Source organism: Ctenopharyngodon idella, chromosome 19 (genome assembly GCF_019924925.1).
Source record: "Ctenopharyngodon idella isolate HZGC_01 chromosome 19, HZGC01, whole genome shotgun sequence".
Lineage (NCBI taxonomy): Eukaryota > Metazoa > Chordata > Actinopteri > Cypriniformes > Xenocyprididae > Ctenopharyngodon > Ctenopharyngodon idella.
In genome coordinates this window covers 25,222,217-25,244,816 of record NC_067238.1, presented here as the reverse complement: position 1 = coordinate 25,244,816, position 22,600 = coordinate 25,222,217, and the positions used below count along the sequence as shown (strand labels likewise).

General features: G+C 37.3%; 1 protein-coding gene and 1 long non-coding RNA gene across 2 annotated transcripts in view; one reads left to right on the top strand and one right to left on the bottom strand.

Annotated features, from left to right (window-relative positions):
- gabbr2 (gamma-aminobutyric acid (GABA) B receptor, 2) overlaps positions 1-22,600 on the bottom strand; it is a 208,568-nt gene that overhangs the window by 36,059 nt on the left and 149,909 nt on the right. Inside the window, exons 11-13 of the mRNA XM_051871938.1 lie at positions 22,358-22,490; positions 20,497-20,604; positions 13,420-13,542 (exon numbers count right to left, since the gene is read on the bottom strand). Coding sequence (XP_051727898.1) covers positions 13,420-13,542; positions 20,497-20,604; positions 22,358-22,490 — 364 coding nt within the window. The remainder of the gene's footprint in view (positions 1-13,419; positions 13,543-20,496; positions 20,605-22,357; positions 22,491-22,600) is intronic.
- Positions 13,436-19,255, top strand: LOC127500640 (uncharacterized). The gene is made up of 3 exons (XR_007926374.1): positions 13,436-13,585; positions 13,740-13,923; positions 16,032-19,255. It is a non-coding gene; the product is annotated as an uncharacterized LOC127500640 (long non-coding RNA).

Here is a 22,600-nt window from a genome sequence, read left to right as displayed (position 1 = left end):
TAAGTATTGGGTTTCAACATACTCAAATATCTAATGATACAAATGAAAAAAGTTGACTTATATCTTACTAAAATGTGATTATATATAGTTTATACTCTTTATTATATACAGAAATGGACCATGGGTTGTTTTCAGACAGTTGAATATAACTTTCAAAAAAAAATTTAGTACAAATGTTACTGTCACTCATCAACGGCAGCTGTCACAGTTGCTAGATGACAAGAACAGTCCTCCATAGGCTAGACTGTTCCATTTAACAATGCTCAGTCCGACCAAGTCTGAGTCCTTCGATGTATGCACCCTTTGAATTGGGACACAGCCTAGGACAGCTCTTTAACTTCGGTTCTGGAGGGTCACTATCCTGAAGAGCTCAATTAGACACACCTGAATATGCTCTTCAAGGTCTTCAAGATCCCTAGAAAGTTACAGGCTGGTGAATTTGATCAGGGTTGGACTAAACTCTGCATGACCGGAGATGAAGAGCCCGGCTCAGTGATATTCTGGCCTCTAGCTATTGTTCGGGTCCCTCCATTGTACATAGGTCTACAGGATTTTTTTTATATTATGAGGTCATTCACTTTCAAAAGCACATTTTTCACAACAAGCCACATGATTTGAGGCATCATTCATGTCTGTTGTGGAATGAGTTACATGGCAAAGTTTAGTGTTCAGTGTGCCTTAACAAGCACCACTAACATTTCAAAGAATATCACATATCATTTCAAGGCTACTAATTATGAAGCTCAGATTATGGCCACAAATCAGAGTAATAAAACCCCAAGGTCCGCATCTAAACCCTCTACAAAACCTCTTACCCAGACTGCCACTTCCAGAGAAGTGAGGACTGTTTCCAAATCCAAAGCAAATATAATCAGACGATGCAGCAGACAGGATCACAAATCAACCTGACATCCCATTCATCATAGTAGCCAAATAAACCAACACCCACACTCCAACACTACCACTGTTATTTACAATCATATGATGTATGGATGAATACATAAGTGTCTCGTTGCAGCATTGGCCTCAAGGGACGGTGGCCACTAGCGACTAAGGAGACCGTGAACAAACACTTCTTCATAAGATCCGCTGTGACTCAGAAAGGGCAGATCGTATGAGTGCTGCTCTCTGGTTCATGTCACCAGCTGTGTGCGTCATTATGCCCAGGTGGGTTGGCACCCAGCCAGCTCCCCTGCCACCGCCGAGGGTTTAATTAGCCGAGCCTCTAGGCTGCGGAGTCCCGGATGCCTTGGGGGATGGGGGAAGGTGATCGGTGTCACACGCGACAGCGTGACGTTACCCAGACATGACACCGTCGCTCTGTTCCATCTTGCTCAATATAGTGCATATCCGTAGCAGGTGAGTTAACGGAGGAGATCTGCCTCGAGCGTTGCCTTTTCCCCATGGGACAAGGAGAGAAAAGCATCTCCTCAAGGACTAAAGGAGTTGACACTGCTGTGCGCTCGGCATCTGTATGCATCCTGCCACCGCACTGCTGATGCAGCAAGAAAGATGTGCACACAAGGGAGAAGAATGCTGCCCTCGCTCCACCACACACTGATGAACAGCAGCCAACCATCCATCCACCCCGCATGCAAGTTATCAGAGCCTTCTGTTAACATTTTTAAATCTATCATAAACACACATTTACTTAAAACTTTCTAAATAGTAGTGCTGAAAGACCCACCTGTGACAATCATTTGTATTTAGAGGGATAGTTCACCCAAAAAGGAAAATTATCCCATAATTTACTCACCCTCGAGCCATCCTAGGTGTATATGACTATCTTCTTTCAGATGAATACGATCGGAGATATATTTAAAAATATCCTGGCTCTTCCAATCTTTCTTATGGTAGTGAAAGGGGGGACGAGATTTTGAAGCCCAAAAAAATGCATCCATCCATCATAAAAATAATCCATACGGCTTCAGGGGGTTAATAAAGGCCTTCTGAAGCGAAGTGATGGGTTTTTGTAAGAAAAATATCCACATTTAAAACTTTATAAACTAAAATAACTAGCTTCCGACCATACGCATACTGTGCAAGTCGACTTGCGCCACAAGAGTAATCCGTGACGCGATGTATGACATATGACGTTGGAGTAGTGTAAGCTTAGGTGAGAGTAGACGCCTCTCACGGATTAAACAAATAGGGCTGTGCAACAAACTCAAGCTCCTATTCTCTTATATGGAAATCCTCTGACATTTCTCTTTAAAATTTCTCGTTTTAGACTTCTAATTTGTGACCGGTGTTTTGTTTTGTTCTATCATCTGCACTTCTGTGTTCGTCTTAGTTTTTCTGACAAAAGCCAATCACTTCACTTCAAAAGGCCTTTATTAACCCCCTGGAGCCGTGTGGATTATTTTTTATGATGGATGGATGCATTGTTCTGGGCTTCAAAATCTCGCCCCCCCATTCACTACCATTATAAAGCTTGGAAGAGCCAGGATATTTTTAAATATATCTCAGATTGTGTTTGACTGAAAGAAGATAGTCTTAGACTGATAGAAGATCATTTTCATTTTTTGGTGAACTATCCCATTTACAGGCCAAAAAGCAACATTTCATCACCTCACAGCATTCTGCACCACAGCAAATTAAATTGTATTCTCCCAAAGTTGTAAGCTTGCAGACTGAATGTGCTGATATAATGTAAAGACAAACTTTTCTAATGCACTTGCTACTCAATAAACATGCAGAGGATCATTATTCATGAATAGATGAGTCAGTTCTTTTTAATGAATCACTACAAGATGAATCAGTTTGACAAATCCTTCACTGAATGAACTGGCTGAACCTATGAGAACGGTTACTAAATTACCATCAAAAAGACACAGAAACTCACAAGTTATTGGTTAGAATCAGTCTGAAGAATCCTTCACTGAATTAACAGACTGAATAGTAATCCATCAGAATTGTTATTGAATTACCATCTGACTCACTGACTGAACTGCAAATCTTTCAGTCATGTCTGAGTTGAAATGAAACAGTTTTGTTCACTTAAGGTCTGTGAAGCAGTATCATTATCAAACAAATTCAAAATCATTATAATTACTGAATTGAGTGTAGTTTTTTCCAAAATTATTACAAATTTTTTATTTTAAAAATATTAAACTATATATATATATTTTAATGTATTAAAGTGTTACTAGAATAGTATTTTCATGTACACTAATTGGTGGGGGGATTGGGATGTATTTGGCTCCCCAGAATTATGAAATTTACTATGATATTTAGGAAATTCTATAGATTCATAATAAACTATTAAGGGAATTAAATAATTTATTTTCTTTTGTGATTTATCTGTGGGTACTATGGTTTTACTACAAATACGAATGTGAAATAGTGGTCATTATCCAATAACTTTGGTAAATGCTGCCTGGTAAGAGCTGCTAAACAGTATGCATACACACACACACACACACACACACACACAGGCACGCACACACACAAACACGCATCTGTGTGATGACAATGCTTACAGCAGCTGTAGAGGAGGCACATGGAGGACACAGAGACATTGCAGCTGTGTGTTTCTCTCTCAATTTTTCTTTCTATTACATGCCCTCATATTCGCTCTCTCACTCTCAAACACACACACAGACTAATGGATTTTCTTCTTTGTGAGGAGCTGTAGAGTTGAGTGTAATGGATCTGTCTGGGGCCGTGATTGAGAATGTCTGTTCAGGACCAGAAGAGAGCAAGAGAAATAGAGATAGAGAGAGTCTCTATATCCCTCAAGAATGCTGATTTTTTTTTTTTTTTTCATTTAATTTAATTTTCTACATTTTTACTATAGTATCAACAAGACAGGAAATGATGGGAAGTGATGAGCATTCGACTGAGTACTTGAGACGTCTGTATCATGTCTCACTGTTTTTTCAATGCATCACAGATTCATTATTCATTTTTTATGGGGTAAGAAAAAAAATATTCTCTGCAATTCAGTCAGCTAAATTTACCTTGTTTTTAAGGATGCTTAGATATATTTACTGGAAAAAAAAAATTAAAAAATACTGATTAAGAAAAATATTTTTTGGCAATTCTTTCAATTCTTTTTTGTTTCCAACATTGATAATACTAAGAAATGTTTCTTGAGCAGCAAATCAGCTTTTTACAATGATTTCAGAAGGATCATGTGACACTGAAGACTGGAGTAATGATGCAGAAATTTCAGCTGTGCCATCATCACAGTAATAAAATATAATATTATACATATATAATATTATCATTTTAATATATATTACAATATAAAACTTATTTTAAATATTATTAAGTGTGAGTATTAGTGTGAATAAGAGAATTCTTTAAAAAACATTACAAAATGACCCCAAACTTTTAAAAGGTAGTGTACAGTATTCAGTTATCCATTAAATTATACATAACATCTATGGTGAATTGAGGAAAACTGGGCTCCGTTTTGCCATTGAGACATCAAAAGTGACCAAACTGACCTGAATTTACCCCATCAGCATGTCAGCGCATGATAAATGGGCTTTAGAGAGCTCCAAATCTCTTGAAATAGCTGAATAAACAATATCATATTCAGCGGCATGGGTCTCAGGCCCTTAACAATCTGTACATCAGATGGCCCTGATGGACAGCGCTCCTTTCTAAAGTACAGGAACCCTTGACACTGTCTTTAATTTAGAAGACCTCTAATTGGTAAATTGCGTCCCCCTCATGGTCAATCAGCAGTCGCATAGCAACAGTGAGCCGAGAGACAGAGTCTGCTTATCCAGACCACATGAATGCGAGACACAATGGGAAGACAGGATGATTTCAGTGAGATAGAGAGAGAGAGACACTTTCTTGGATCATGAGGAGCAAAGTGGATTTCATAAAGCTTAGCAGTAAGGCCCAAAACACATACAACCAATAGGACCTGTCACATTATACATTCAACAAAGACTCGTTCAGGATTATGTTAAATATACACTCAATAATCAATCATCTCTTGTCTACTACAAATACTGTATAGATCTTTGGCACCATAAACAGAACACCAACAAACTCCTGCCAAGATGACTGATGTGTACGGCAGACAATAACCATGTCCGCATGATCCCGCTGCTCCTGAAAGCGAGGTTTTCCCTCCTGCTCCTCACACTTGATCAATGGAGGAGTGAGGCGGGTGGCTTTTCAGCCCTAAATGACCCAGTTTGTTTTGTTGAGCCATTGATTCCTGCACAAACCACAACCATTTAACATAAGAAGTCCTACAAGGCATTTCAGATTACACACACACACACACACACACACACACACACACTCTGCAAATGTACTACATGAACATGATATAAAAAAACAAAAAGTTGAGGAGGACACAAATGGACAGATGGCTTTTTATCCCTGCATTACAAGCTCTACTAAGGCATTCTTAAACAAAAGTGAATAAAAGGATGTTGTTCAAGTGTATGTAAAACATATAGTGGCCCACCCACATTACTGATAGCTTTAAAGATGCATATGTGGTAACCTGTTATAAAAGAGCAGAGACAGTCGTGTCTATGCAAGTACACACTGCATTGGTTCATTAACTGATTATCTTTTCTTTTCTTTTTCTTTCTTTGCCTACATTGTGGGGACCCAACTTCCCAAAGCTGGTTACCTGACTGACTGTTGATGGTACTGTTTTGGATTCTCAAAGAAAATTGAGAAACATTGGAGTAATCTTTGATGCCAGTCTTTTATTTGATACCTAGTATGTACAGAATACAGTTAAAAAAAAAAAAATAGCAAGATTGCGTCCTATGCTAAATTTTTCTGTAGCTGAAAAGTTGATAAACTCGTTAGTTGTCTCTAGGATTGACTACTGTAATGCCCTTTTAGCCAGAGTATCTAAATCTACACTTAACAAGTTGTACAAAACTCGGCTGCCAGGATCCTGACTGGGACCAGGGCTTGCAATCATATCACTCCTATTTTGGATTCCTTGTATTGGCTCCCGGTCAGGTTCCATGTTGATTTTAAAATCATGATTCTGACATATAAAGCATTGCTTGGCCTGGTTCCACATTATTTATCAGAGTTACTAACTCCTTAGGTCCCAAATCGTATCTGCGCTCTTCACAATCTAATCTGTTGACTGTTCCTCAAACCTGCTTAAAATCTATGGGTGACAGGGCTTTTTCTTCTTATGCTCCTATTCTTTGGAACTCTCTTCCTCTTGAACTTAGGGAAGCTCAGACAACTTGAGACATATTTTTTTAGAATAGCGTATGTTTTGCTGATTTTTTATTATTTTTTGTTTTATGCATTTTTTTTTCTTGTGTACAGTGCTTTGAGAAGCTGCTTTTAAATGGGTCATGAACTGCATTGTTTTATTGTTTTCTGGGTGCACTTATAATGTTAGTATGCTTTTTACATCAAAAATCGTCATAATTTAGAAATAAAAGGCATTTTTCCGACCCTGATTTTAGCTCTCTTATTTGAACACTCTGTTTTAAGGGGCGTGTCTGCTGTGAGACTTCAGTGTAAACGCCCACTGCTGTGATTGGCTAACATCTGTCCATTTGAAATAGCCAAGTATTACAGCTCTCAAGGTTAAATAATCATGAAAAGTGTTGCATTACATTTAGATCTATGGCATTATATTTATATCGTGGCATGAAAGGTTGCAATGATGAACAGCCGTTCACAGACATGTTGTTGAGCGCATGAAAGCAGTGATCTCATCATTGCAACTCAATTTCTGCACATTAACGAATGCTTTCATCGTAACTAACAGTGGAAACGCATTGCAACTAAGAGATTTGTTGAATAAAGTGGGAGTTTTGGCGCGTCCAGAACTCAGTCACTGATAAACTCGCACTGTTTGATTGACAGCTCCAGCGATAGCAAAGGAAGCGTTCTTTGATCACTTTCTTTATATAATTTAATCACAGTTTAAATAACAGATTATTTTCATCCTACTAAGAGAAACAATGTGAAGTTGACTGTTTAGTCACTGGTTTGATTTACTGACACATGAACAAAGAACATCTGACTGTACATGAATCCTCTTACATGTTGTTGCGTTACTGTCGAGTCCATATAATAAAAGTCTGTTTGCAAACCCTGCACCGAAATGTGATTGATTTACCAAAGAATCTACAGTGAAATCGCGAAAACAAATTAATAAAGCTCAACTGAGACATTCACATTGTTGAAAACAAATAACCATATTCCTAGCATTAGGATCCTTTGAAAGGTAATGCTATTTTTGTCCTGTATCACTATTCTCTCCTCCTCATCTCACTAACACGCAAGTGGGCGGGGCTAACATGGCAATGATGAAGTAGGCGTTGATCTCTTCTGTAGAGGCGGGGTTTCACCTATCTATGATAGGCACATTCCAGGATCAGTCGTTCGATGGGCCTGGTACCAATAAAAGCTTTAATTGGACTAACAAGGAAGTTTTCAGTTCTGAAACTTACAGGATATTCTTATAGTACAATGACCTCTTATATATCAAAAGCTCAAGGAAAAGTTGATTTCTCAATTCATGACCCATTTAAAGGTGCTATATAAAAAATCTCAAATCACCAGTATTTTGGGGAACAGCCTACAAACATGATGCTGCTTATTAAACAGGCTAAATGTTTTAATAAAAATGCAAAAACACAATGTGGTTTGTGCAGTGAATGAAACCACAAGAATTCAAGACAAATTTTTACAAAATGTGTGCATTTACATTTTTTTTTTTTTTTAAATTGAAGTCATGTTTAAGACCATGTTCAAAATTTTGCATACTGCTGGACCCATGCAATTAATGGAAATAAATCAATAAACAAAAAAAGAAATAAATAATTTTTCTTATACATTTAAATAAATGAAAATACATTTCTTATAAATTTTAAATAAAAAAGGAAAATGAATAAATAAATGGTGTTTACTTTTATACAATTTTGGTACTGTATTTGAGCCACTTGATGTCTCATGTAAAATATGGTTTATAAAAGCAAAATCCACCACTGAATAAATTATTTCACTATACAACATTATTTCACTATAAAATAAACCAAAGTAAGCCAAACGTCCCCAAAAATGCTATAAAATGCATGTCTCTTCATTAGATTGGTCCTTTGCCAACAAAGTAGATGATTCCAGCTGTAAAGTCACATCAGACCATCATCCAGACCTGCATCTAAATCAATCCATAATCAAAGCGCACATGCTTAGACCAATTATTCCTGCATTAAAGGTTCCTCTTAAAATAAGCATTTGCACATGAAAAGACTCGGTGACTCATGGCTGTCTGCCTGTCCTCAGTCTGACACAGAGAGTGAGGAAAAACTGCAATTGGAACACTTCAGACAATTTGACAGACGGCTCACTTTCACTTAGGAAAACTGAACAAGTGAGCAGGAATACATGAGAGATTTCCTTATTTTATATGAGCGTGTTCCTGTGTTTTTCTGTGTTCAGAAATCTGGAAACACGTCTGGTTCTAATGCTCTTCTCCATCATTTCATCCATCATCATGATTTGATGAATTACTGCTGCCACAAACGATAGAAAATGTACTGAAATGTCTCTTAAATAATATTCGGTTTACCGTCTGCTTTCTACAGGCAGGAATAGCTCACCTTTAATTACGGCAGGTAAATAGAGCTGACTTTTGTGAATAAGGCGCTATAATGAGCCTAATTTACATAGAAAGCAGGTATGTTTGTGCTGAAAAAAATATGACAGTGGCTTAATTTAAAAATTCACAGTGCAGCACTATTTTGCGGCTGGTTAAACTGTATTGTGGGTGGTAATTGAGTAAGACGTGGGTTTTTACGCTGAAATATTGCACGCAAAAGTGCCACAACTGTTTTGTGGATTCGCTCTCAGAGTAAAAGTACTGTATGCTTGATGCTTCATTGGATTATGAGAACAGGAACATCTCAATGTTCTCTAAATGTTTGCATTTTTTTAGTTTTAGATACATCTTACACAAATTCCACATACTTGTCATCGTGTGTGCATATGCAGGTATCCGTCATAAGAGCGCCTGTCCGAAGCCTTTCCCTGTATTTTTGTCTTGGGGATCAGCAATGACAGCACTGGTTTATGGGTGTCAGAAACCTTGGCTGTTGCCATGGCAATGCCACACTGCAATACTGTGTGCAGGCAGACCGCGCTTGCTGCAGCGTCGACACGAGAACAAGAGCGAGAACGGTGAGTGTTGCAGGAGAAACCTGCTGAATGTTAATCAGCTCCTCCACAGTTTGTCCTTCATCAGACCAGAGAAACACTCAGGATCTACATTATATGTGCGCTCTCACTCTCTCTCTATATATATTCTACAACATATATCAATATCCACAAGGAGAAACATTTTGTTTGGTAATCTATTATAATCAAAGCTAGTTCAATCAAAGCTAATATGCTCTGATTCAATGCTGTATTCCAGCATTGTCCATGATTGTTTTTTTTGTGTGTGTTTTTATTTTAGGATCAGTTTTACAGTTATTTTAATGTTTCATAGATCTAAAGATTTATGTTCTATAGATTTTTTTTTTTACATTTTTGAATGAAGTGCTCATAATTACAGTAAAAACAGCAAGATTGTGAAAATTTAAATTGTCATTTTTAATTGTCTTTGATTCCTGTGATGGCAAAGCTGAAATTATTCCAGTCTTCACTCAAAAAATACTTAAATAGTTCAATAGTTTTAACATATAGTAATAAACATGTCTTGCAAGTTTATCATACACAAATGAAACAGGAAAAGGTAACAGTAGGCTACTAATAAAGTTAAACTGAATGTGTTTTAAATACACAATAACAAGGTTTATATATTTATCATCAATAAATCCAATTTGTTTCAATGTCATACATTTTAACTGACTGAATATTGCTTGGCCTAGAGCTAGCCATATTTTAGCCATGTTCATACTTTTTTATTTTAACTGAATAATTTTAATGGCTTTCACAACCAACAGATTTATGTTGATCTTAAGCAGTTTGAAAAAATGCACTTTGAAAATACGATTATTTAAATAAAATCAAATAGACGCAAATGTTACCCGTTTCATTTATGACTGGCAAATATGCATCACATTAAGTTTGTTTATATTAAAACTGTGTAATCCAAACAGATGGAAATTTTATATGAAATTCAAATGCATAAATATTACATTTAGGTCTTATGTAACATTATAAATGTCTTTACTGTTACTTTTGATCAATTTAATGCATCACTGCTGAATAAAAGCTGTAATTTCATTAAAAAAAATATATTTTGCTGTTCACACATAAATAGTTCTGAGAAATGCAGTGTGAGAAATACATTTTTAAAAGTTCAAATATTACATGTAGTCTTTCAGTTAATATGAGGTCATAGAAACTACTATAAAAATGGACATGATTTAAAAAAAAAGATTGCTCAAAATAGTTCAGGAAGAAGTAAAGCATGTCACACTGCAGGGCACTGTTGGACATGCCAACCACCCTCATAAACTTTAATAAAGAATAAAACTTTAAAAAATCTTCTGCATGTTCTTCTTTGTCATAATGCAGCACATGTGGCCCAGTTTTTTACTTTTTACAAATGTCTGCAAAGTTTGAGCACTTAATCTGGATCAGAGGAAGCAGAAACTGAGCGGGTTTTCAGCAAAGCAGTGAGTGAAGCTCTAAACACAGAAGTTTACAGCTCACATCAATGCTGTCCACTGCACTCAGATCTGTTTACATTCCTCTGTTTCACATCCCTGACAGACTGTCCACTGTAATTGTCTCCAGCCTCACAGACATTACTTAATTTTAAATAAACACACATTCAGTGTCCTACAGCAGTCAACAATGGCTTATTCCTGACCCAAAAGTTATGCAGCGAATCTTCAAAATCACATTAGCCCTAAAGTTGCGTTCACACTGACAGAGATTCAACTGTTTGAGGTTACTAAATTGCTGTACTAATAGTCATGCCTACTTAACTCAACAACAAGTGACAAATTGTTCAAGCTTCACTGTCTGTTCAGCTTTGTTGTCACCATCGAATATTGGCATCAGATGGCCAACTTTCATTGAAAATGAATGACTTTTAAACTCTTGATATGAACGCCTATTCAATGGCTTGCTTGAAGCCCAAATACATTGTCTATTCCCAATTCTTTGACTTCTGAGAAACGCTTATGGCCTGAAATAACTACATATACAGTAGAGGACGGAGAAGAGGAGGAAGGAGAAGCTCGTCTAAACACCCTAGAGTGATGGGAAAGTTAATGGGCCTTTTCCTAGCACCAATCAATCTGCGCTAATCTCCCTGCCGAGAGTTCTCCAGGGAGACGGCGGCCATGATTCCATCGGTGTGACGGCAAAGTCCACTCAGCCACATCGCCTGTTAGTCACCAGGCCTTTCACTCTTTAATACACTAAGTACAGGGATCATACACCTCAGGAATAGACAAACAGATGGAAAAGAAGTTGCACGTCATTGAAAACATGCTTCTAAAGGGATAGTTCACCAAAAATATTAAAATCTGTGATTATTTACTCATCTTTATGTCGTTCCAAACCCTTAAGACTTTGGTTAAGATATTTTTAATGTTGTTTATATGTTTATGTGGTGTTTTTAATATGCTTTAAGACAAACCATGTGCAAAATCATATGTCAACACCATTGCTGAATATTTTCTTCTTAAAACTGCAGTGAAAACCCGCGAAAATCGAATTTGAAATTTGAAATCGCTGGTGTCTGTGACATCACAAACTACCTTGTAACCAATCACGTCAACGTGTCAGCAGGCTTTAGCGTATCATTAACAGTGAACTAGCAGGGGAGTCTCGAGAGAAGCCAGGTTATCCCGGTATATTTTTCTGTTGATATGAAAAATTGTGTAGATTTAGCAATATGGCGGGTGTATGATGTATATTCCGATGTTATGATGAACGAAATGCTTTTCTCGTCTGACGTTCTAAGTTGTTTGAAGCGTTTGTAAGGATACTGATTTTTAGAAGACAGCTGTCTGAGATGAAGAACGGGAACATGGTTTGTGTAACATTAGCAACACATTAATAGCTGTTTGATAACATAGTCAAGCAAAAGACTAATCATATTAGATACCGTTATGTGTCCGATGTTGTAAAGAGCAATACCATTGTGCAGCGTTTACCTCAGTAAGTTGACTGAGTGGATCTCTGAGCTGGCGTGAGTGAGTGGAGGTGGGGCTAATTTGCATTCATTGATCCACGTATACCAAATGAGGCAAGGTAATAGAGTTACATTCAAGCTATTTTAAGGCATGGACACATTTTTTCAAAGGAAAAAAGGTTTAAATATGTAATTTTGGTGATCAAAGATGAGTTTTAAGGGATAAAATTATTGACTACAGGGGACTTTAATGAAACCTGAGAGGTTTCTGTGTCTCCAATGAAAGTCCAGGTAACCAAAAAACTTAGAAGAACCAAAAAGATCATAAATGCATTGTAAAATGAATCCATATGAATCGAGCAGTTGAATCCAAGTCTTTTGAAGAGATATGATCTCGTTATATGATGAACAGATTTAATTTAGGCGTTTATTCACATCTAAACACACATACATAGAGTACATCACATATGGTAAACATGAAAGTTTGTGTTAGAACAAACCTCATTGGTTTTTGTGCATCACATGATTGAGCTTCTATGCTTACCTTATGCAATGTGCTCTGTGTATGTGTGTTGATCATGGTTTAAATGTAAATAAATGACCATATAAAATGACCATATCACTTCACAAGACTTGGATTAAACTGCTCAATTCATATGGATTAATTTTATGATGCCTTTATGGTTACCTGGACTTTCAATGGAGGGACAGAAACCTCTCATGTTTCATTAAAAATATCTTCATTTGTGTTTCAAAGATTAACCATAGTCTTATGGGTTTGTAAAGACATGAGGGTGAGTAAAGTATGAAAGAATTTTCATTTTTGGGTGAACTAACCTTTAAGTTAAAAAAACCCCCCACAAATCAAGGTAACTTTAATAGCTATTCATGACATTGTCCATTTTAGTTATGCTTCCAGCTAAACATGTCCAATCATTTGCGACAGCATCTGACTGAAGTCCACGAACGCACATGACTAAATGCACATGACTAAAGCAAGCAGACGTTCAAAATGTCCAGCTTATTTTGAAGCCCTGCTCGATCACACACTTCCCCTTCTGTGTGTCAGCATGGGACAGGCTCGTCCAAGTGCCTTTTTTTCCAAGCAATTGTGCCAATGTCCCACATTCCAGCTGGCCTACGTCCCCAACCGCCGTGGATGTGGGGGCAGGGCGTCTCACTTCCTGAACCAAAAATAACTCAGATGGTAATAAAACCTTGGCCGCTATGTACTCCCCGATGATCCCAGCTCCCTGTGACTATGATTTAGTTGGGATTGATTAACCATTACTACCCGGTCGAGGGATTCTGTTGAATCGTTACATATAACATTAATAATAAGCAATCAGACTCGCCTCCAAGCTGTACTCTTCCACAGTTCTCTTCAGGGGATCCACGATCTGCCAGCATATGAGAATGCACAAATCAATCAGCAACATCCCACCCACGATGATAAAGAGCTTCTGGTCCTTGATAATCTGAAAGAGAGAAAAAAAGAAAGAAAGAAAAGCAATGGATGAGGTGATTAAGGGATGAGAAAGAGGCAGAGATGGGCAGGAACCATCAATGGGCTGTTCGCTCAATTCAAACGCATGATCTTCTCTCGCATTCTGAACCTTTGTGGATGAAAGCTCTGCTCCTGTCTGATCTTTTTCTCTTTTCTTCTATTTAACAGTGGTTGACCTGAACAGAACCCAAATCAAAGGAAAGGTCATGGCGAGGAAGCCTAGGTGTATTCAGACAGCGGGAACGAACAAATTCTTCCATGATTCAGAATAGAAATGCTAACTCGTTTTGATCTGATGTCTTTTGATGGCTTACCAATACCAAAACCTTGCGTTGTGGGAAACAAGGAGGTGGTGAGTTACACTATGACCATTGAGCTCCATGCTGAATTCTTTCAGAATAGATTCTCTTTATCTTCAGTCAAACAGAGGTTGAAGGTTTCATTAAATGGCCAGACATTTGAAATTACACAGGATCATGACACTTCAAGATGCATTAGCACAATCACTGAAAGCAATGCTTGGCCATGTGACCATAGAACTTCACTTTATTGCACAAAATCTCCTTTTATCTCAGCAAACGGAAGGTGATGATGGATCAAAAATGAATAGCAGTCCTAAAATCCCCCCTTCCACATTTTACGGCTACAAATAGCATCTGAACCTTTTTTAATGTAACAATCACTTCTCTGAGCTGATATGTGATGGGAAAAGGGAGAAGAATAGGATTGGAAATATGTGGATTCAAATTTGGGCTGTTTACGCCAAAATCTAAATGAAGAGTCCTTATTCTCCACATCATCGGTTGCTGGAGAGACATTCTTTCTGGCCTAACCAGGAAGATGGGTGGAGTTAGTGTAAATAGCTTTTTCCAACAAGACGGCTATTTGTAATAACTGTAAATATACACAAAATTGCAAATGATTCTCAGATGACTCTGTCTAGTTTATAGGTATAAAAAATGGAACAAAAATAATAATTGTTTTCAAACAGGTTTCCAAAAAAGTTCTTTTCATCCCCATCTGCCATTGGTAATTTCATTTTTTTGCTAAACTATCCCTTTAAACAAACACTGACACATATGGTCTAATTATAGACGTCTGTGCACATTAAACTGGGAAGGAGCGCATTAACATCGAAGGAATGACACGCTTCACCTTTAATGCTGCTAATCATGAGCTTGTAAACCAATAACATTTGGTTTTAAGACCCAATAGCTCTGTTTAAGCTTTTGTATTCACAGTTCAAATTGCTCACCGTTTGTTCAAGATTATTGCTGCAGGTCTACAAGAGCATGTGGTGCATTAGTGTCAGATTGTGTTTGTGCTCAGTCTAAGTTATGCAGGCCATCATGTGCTTGTGTCTGATTGAATTTACAGATGCACACATCTCTGATGCCATCTATTTGTGACACTGTATGTTCCATAATGCAGTCTGAATGATGCATGATGCAGTATGTAGATGTGTATGTAGGTTTTTTGCCATAAAATGACGAATATTTTAACTTGTTCTGCATCCAAAAAATAATTCTAACTGTATATGCAGATAAATAAACAAAAAACAAGGAGGACTGATAGACCAAAGAAATTGAAGGCTTAAATGGATAGTTCACCCAAAAATGTAGGTGAACTCACCATCAAGTCTTTTAAGCTTCATAAAATGATGTAAAAGCATCATAAATGTATCATAAAGTGTTCCATATGACTCATGTGTTATATACCAAGTCTTCTAAAGCAGGGTTATTATCATTAACTAAAACTAAACCAATAATAATAATAATAATAATAATAATAATAAACATTTTCATTAAATGTTAACTAAAAAACAAAAAAACAAAAAAAACAAAAACAAATTAAATATTAAAAAACTTATTTTATTTCAGCAAGTTGCCAACACATTTCTTGTTTTTCATTTAGTTTAAAGTACTTAAAAACTAAAACTAAATAAACTAAAACTAATAAATAAAAATACAAACTATATAGTCTTATTAAAAAAACTAATAAAAATGACTAAAATTTAGTGAAAAAAGAAAATGATAGAAATAAAATCTAATTCAAAATATGAACAAAAATTATAATAATATAGCAATGATACTAAAATAGCACTGTTCTGAAGTCATATGCTAACTTTGTGTGACAAAACGTTATTATTTACTAAACATCTGGACAACCTTCTTAGCTTAATCGTATCAAAGAATAAATTGATCTGAATTATTTTTGTTCTCAAGTCAGCTCACTGACTCAATAACAGCTCTCTGGATTTTTTAATGCTTTCATGATAAGTTTTTGTTGTTGTTGTTTTCAGTCCCAATATAATTGCACGAAAAAAAAAAAAATCAACCAGGAAAGATTTCAGATTTCAGAAAATTTAAACAGTTTTTTTTTCTCTATGTAATGAACATCAGAGGGGTCCAAAATAACATTGTTTGTATGTGTATCTGCTCCATCTCCCTTTGTTTCTAGAGCTCAGATTTAAATCCGGAAGATGCACGGCCCACAGAGGTGATTGACACAGCCCTCGCTGCGCCCCGAGGGCGAGACTGTAACAGACCCCTCGGACCACCGGACCCGCATCGAACGGCGGCTGATTTGAGACGGGCTGTCTGTGGAGTCACATACTGTGAGACTGCTTCTCAGCTTGATAAAGAGATGGCACACCCACATGCACACTCACAAAACACAGTCCTGACAGCAGCCATCGCTTTAGACTGCCAAAGCCCAGCAGTCCATCACTGTGTGGAGCGGGAGTCAGCTCACTGCCAGCTTCCTGCACACTGAAGTGCCGGAGGGAATTAAAGCCCTGAGCCTGGGCATTACCTGTCTCTGAATTTATTTATATGTAGTGGGTCCAGTTAAGAACTGCTAATTGAGTGTGAAAGTGCAACTGAAGAGAAGACACCAGGGAAAAAAAAACTTACATGCAATGTATCAAGCTGGAATTACATCACATACTCCTTCTAAATCTTTGTTTGGAAGTCTGTTATCAGGGAAAACAGGATTTTTGTTGCTCCTTAACTCTAAAATAAATAGAAATAAAAGATTTTGACGTAGAATACAGCATACAGTGTGCTCGACCTGACTGTTCAATTCCAATTTAATAGATGAACCAGAAGTAATATGGAACAGTTTTTTTTTTTTTTTTTTTTTTGGCCTTTTTGCAGACAGGATAGTGGAGATTGACACTTTGGGTGGAGAGAGGGAAATGAGATCGGCAAAGGACCTCGAGTTGGATTCAAACCCAGGTCGGCTGGAAGCACAGTTGTGCCATATGTCAGTGCCCTAACCACTAGGCTATCAGCACCAACACCGAAGACAATTTTTAACGTTAATCTTTCTTGACTAATCATTTGATCAGACTAGCAAATGTTAACAAATTTGCACAAAATTGGATAAAAATGCAAAATGTCAGCTTTCATTTACATGATGATAACTGGACACCACTCGATTCAGAAACTTGGTCCACCATTTTAAAGCTTCAAAGAAAGAGGGGTAAAAACTGCACTGCAATAATGTAAAACTACAGTACTGAACTAAATTCTGATGCAATATTATCAGTGGACTTAAATGTTGTTCACGAGTTCACACTTACAAATAAGTCAGATAAAATAAATGGTAAACGTATTTGGCGTGCTGTCCGGGGAGAGGGCTCCGAGCTAAAATTAAAATATTAAAATATACAGTTTTAAAAGTAAAGCCTCAAGACTTACACATTACAGAATATGTGTGAATCGCTTAATTAGAAAATCTTCTCACATTAAATGACTTTATAAAAGTGCTTTAACAAAAACACACGCTTCACATTTCAGCATTTAAATCCTTTGGATTAAATTACTTACATTGTAAATGTGATACTGTAATTTTTTACTTTTTTTAAAAAAAAGAAGCAAAAAAAAAAAAAAAAAAAAAAGAGAGAAGCAAAAGTCTGTGGTAGAGGTCTTTACGGATCCACTTGGAACCGAAAACCTGATGTCCGACCCGAGACCCAAGCGGGTTTCGGTCCAAAACTTAGACGAGTGTCTCGGACACGGGTCGGGTCCGATGTTAGTAGCCTCAGGTCTTGGGTAATTTAAAATAAATGTACTTTTTTTTATCAAATGGACCCCAGAATATTTTAAAATATGCCAACTTTCCACTGTTCGTCTCAGGTGTTTAACAATATTTTATTATTTACAACAAATACTAATATTAAATAATTCTATGAGAACACTATTATCCCCCTTCTTCTCTGTCGATATGCCCTTCTACGAGTACTAAACCCTCCAGAATATTAGTGAGTGCAGCAGCGGAGCATGCTCAACATAAAACTACGCTCTGCAATACCCGACCCATTCGAGAGGATAAGTGTGGGGGCTTGCGTCTTAATATTAACATAAACACTTTAAACAGTTTATTTCGACAGTCCACTTTAGACATTCTACTAACTATAAATAACTTTGCAGCTACATGTCAACTACCAGTTAAACGTGTGACACGCTACAACAGACCTAGTTGGTTCATGTGTGTCATGCACGCACATTTGAGCTTCTTCTTTTGCTTTTAATGCTGGTTGGCAAACCCACTTGAAGTTGCACACCGCCACCTACAGCACAACACCTGCTTGACAACTGACGTAAAATAAAGGATTGGTCTTAGTGTAGCCGATACTGACCAGTTAAAAAAATGCTTAATTGGCCCCGATACCAATCCTTAAGATCGACTCGGGACATCCCTAAAAATAATACTAAAGCCACGTTTCCACCGCAGGAACTTTCCCCAGGAACTAAGGACTTTGGAGTGGTACTCGGTTTTCAACCGCAGGAACCAGGGTCTAAATGAAGTTCCAGGTAAAAATTTCCCCCTCAGAAAGTCCCTGCTCTCGAGGTAGTACTTTCTCAAACTTGGGCGCTGAACATGCCGATTGGTTGAGTTCACGCAGCATTTTGATTGGTTGACTCCATGCAGCATTTTATTTCAACCATAATTTTTAAAAGTCTGTTGCGGTGCATGCAGTAAGAGTTGTTTGCTATTTGAATCAACAATGGAATTTTAAAAAATATGACCGACGATGAAGTTAGGGCTTTATTATGCTTAAATGCAGTGGACGAAATACAGAGGGAACTGAGAAGTTGCACGCAGTCCTACGTCACCAGACTTAATCTTCACGGTACTTCAGTTCTCTCAGTTACCAAATTTACCTTCACAATTGTTTATCACTCTCTGTCCTACTCTTTCTTTCTGTATATATTTTTCTTGAAATCATCCCACTGTTTCTGACTGCAGCAGTGGAAGTAGGCTGTGAGCTCTATAAATAAAGATGGCCAGCAGGGTGCTAGAGCTGTGGCTAGCCATCCTTTACAGCACTGTCATACAGTATCAGCTGCCTCACTCGCCACATTCTTACGCTGCATTGAAAAACAAGAGCAGGGAGAGAAAGAGAGAATGAAAGGAGGTCAGTGTGCGTGCATGAATCTGTTGTGTTAAAGACCTGCATGGATGCGCTTGTGCGTAGCTACAGTTCAAAAGAAACCCACTGCACTATTCCTCAGAATGTGATGGGGGTTTTTTTCAGAGGAAATTCACTCGCAGACTTGTGAAAACCGTGTCTAGCGGAGCAGGAAGACACCATTCTTTAGAAGAGATCAGAGATTCATTGGTTAGCACTGGGAGTGCAGGCTGATTTTTGGATATGTCAGGAAACTGAGCATGGAGACAGCAAAATGACCTTCAGTGAAGAGAGCATTTCTATATTTTAGCTTTCTGGCAGTTGAAAAATGAGACAGCAGACAGCCCAGTTGCTTTCCCATGATGCTTTAAGCATGGAACCTGCATCTCCTTCTTCAAATAGGTCTCTCTTTTGTTGTTTCTCCATCTCATTATCTACATCTCCATTCTAACATCCATGTATAAACTGGAGTATAATTTCATCAAGTTCTGTTTTTTTTTATTGTATTATAATTCTTATAAAAATGATAATATATAAAAATCATAAAACTGTCCTGAAATGTGACCATTATGAGAGAGATGACAACATATACCAGTTTCTGTGTGTTCTGCCACACTGGAACCCAATTAATTGTGCCATATGACCAAGAGTTTGGGGTCAGTAGGATTTTTTAAAAGAAATTAATGGTTTTATTCAGTAAGAGCATATTACATTGATCAAAAGTAACAGTAAAGACATTTATAATCTTACAGCAGTTTCTATTTCAAATAAATGCTGTTCTTTTGAACTTTCTATTCATCAAAGAATCCTGTAAAAATGAATTATGGTTTCAAAAAATATTTATATTAAGCAGTGTGACGGTCTTGCTTGACCCGCTCCAAGCGGATTCGAACTGGCGTCTCTGGCACGCTAACAAGGGTGCTACAGACCACAGTATCTAGCATCAGTTGCTAGTGTGCGTCTTGAGGCCAGGGAAGTGAGGTTTACACACACAGCTCTTACTAGCTTGCCTCCGTTACAGCAGCACAACTGTAAAATAATAAGAAATGCTTCTTGAGCATCAAATTAGAATGATTTCTGAAGGATCATGTGACACTGAAGACTAGAGAAATGGCTGCTGAAAATTCAGCTTTGCCATCACAGGAATAAATTACATTTTACAATATATTACAATAGAAAACAGTTATTTAAAATTGTAATAATATTTCACAGTATTACTGTTTTTACTGTATTCCTTGGGGAGCATGAGAAACTTGTTTCAAAAACAAAAAAAATTTACCGACCCCAAACTTTTGAACGGTAGTGTATCTGTGGCCAATATATTATTAATGATATTAAATATTTTTTATTGATAGTAATAATGATAATTTGAAATGGTATATTTGTTTTCGCTAGTGTTATGCACCAGTGTGACCTGGATCTGTAATGTTGCTTTGTGAGGTTTACTTTGAGATATAAATGGAGTGGTGTGTTGTATCTGAAATGCCTTTAGAGTCCATTTCTCACCTTCTTCTTCATCTTTACATTCTTGAAGATGGCGTGCACTCTCCAGGTCTTCGCAAACATGGCTCCAAACGCTGTTGTGTAACCCACAATGAGGATCCATGTACGGACCTAAAAACGTTAAATGTGAAAGTAAAACAAGGTTGTTACAAACCAAAAGTTCTTATAATTTAGGCACTAGAATGCTAAATGCTACCCCAAATGTAAGATTGTACTGTAACACCAGTCAACAGAATACAAAGCAGCAGAAACAAAGCAGGAAGTGATCCCACTATTAGAAAGCATATCGGATGTCAGGGTGCGTAGTGAATTCTGTGGAAGTTGTAGAAGTTCCTGAGGCATATTTTTTTCTCTTTGTCCTCTCTTCATCTTCCGTCTCTCTTACTCTCTCCCACAGATCTAGTGTTCTTTATTCTGATCTCCTCTGGGAAACTAATTCTCAGCATGTATAAGGCAGGACGATAAGGCTCGGAAACAGTTTGAGAGTTTTGGGACAGTTTATAGAACTGCTGCGCTGTTGCTACATCTTGTTTGTTGAGTTCTGATGTGGTTTTATGCGATGTGTTGAGTGTTGTTGTGGATTCTGCTGAATTAAATTAACTCACAAAATACATGTTGAAACTGTGACTGAAATGCAATCTTATTGTACCATAAAGCAAATGTGTTGATGAATTTATAGTTGTCATGGAGTTACAGCTGTAAAAATGGTCACATATTATTGTTTATAAACCTAAATTAAAGGGTTAGTTCACCCAAAAATGAAAATAATGTCATTAATTACTCACCCACATGTCGTTCCACACCCGTAAGACCTTCGTTAATCTTCAGAACGCAAATTAAGATATTTTTGTTGAAATCCGATGGCTCAGTGAAGGCCTGCATAGCCAGCAATGACATCATGATTCGACTCAAAAGATTCATAACGCTCCGAAGCTTAATGAAGCAGTGTTTTGAAATCGCCCATCACTATATAAGTGGTTATTTAGATTTTTTGGCACACCAAAAATATTCTCGTCGCTTTATAATATTAATATTGAACCACTGTACTCACATGAACTGATTTAAATATGTTTTTAGTACATTAATGGATCTTGAGAGAGGAAATGTCATGGCTGGCTATGCAGGCCTCACTGAGCCATCAGATTTCAACAAAAATATCTTAATTTGCGCTCCGAAGATTAATGAAGGTCTTATGGGTTTGGAACGACATGAGGGTGAGTAATTAATGACAGAATTTTAATTTTTGGGTGAACTAACCCTTTAATATCGCAATGCAAATCTTCAACAGGCCGGAGAGAACAGAGCCCATCTCAGGCAGGTAACATGTGCCCTGCTCAACACATTTGTGAGCTATTTCCCCTGTGACTTAAGTTACTGCAGTAGCCAAAGCCTCGTAATTAAAAGGTGGATTATGGTCACATGCAAACAGACAGTGGAGGCGTGACGAGACACATCCAATCCTGGTGACACAGCCTGAGTAGTAGAGGTGAAAAGCGATCAGATTCAAATATAGTAGACCAGGGATAGTTCTCTCAGGGGAAGTTGGCACAGGGGAATTTATCAAAATCTCAAAAAGGTGTTTTTGAGTCAAATATCCAGTTGCACAAATGCTTTTCTCTATCACTGGTTTGGAATGTTGGATTAAAACAGCAACAAAATTCTAAATGAGTTCTAAATTAGAATAATTAACAATATCCTTCAAAAGAAATTCCAATTTCATCATGTTTGCTTATCATTGTGACAATTTATCCATTACAGTACATAAATGTACCATGAGAACACTTACAGGACTAAAAAAATGTGACAACTAACCCATTGTCTAGCCAGATTCACATCTGATTCACAGAAATCAGTCATTACTCACAGTACAGAGGGTCTCAAACTCCTTGTCTGACACAAAAGATCCATCCAGACCAAAGAGGAAAATGGAGGCGTACGACAGCAGGCCACCCAGAATGATCAGGTTGTTCATATAGGGACTCGACATTTTGATCAGCCTGCAGATGGAGGGAAGCACACAGCCGATACATTAAATATTCACATTTCATTTATTATTAACTACTGCAATTAAATGTGCATCTACACCCATGACTGTATCATATACAGT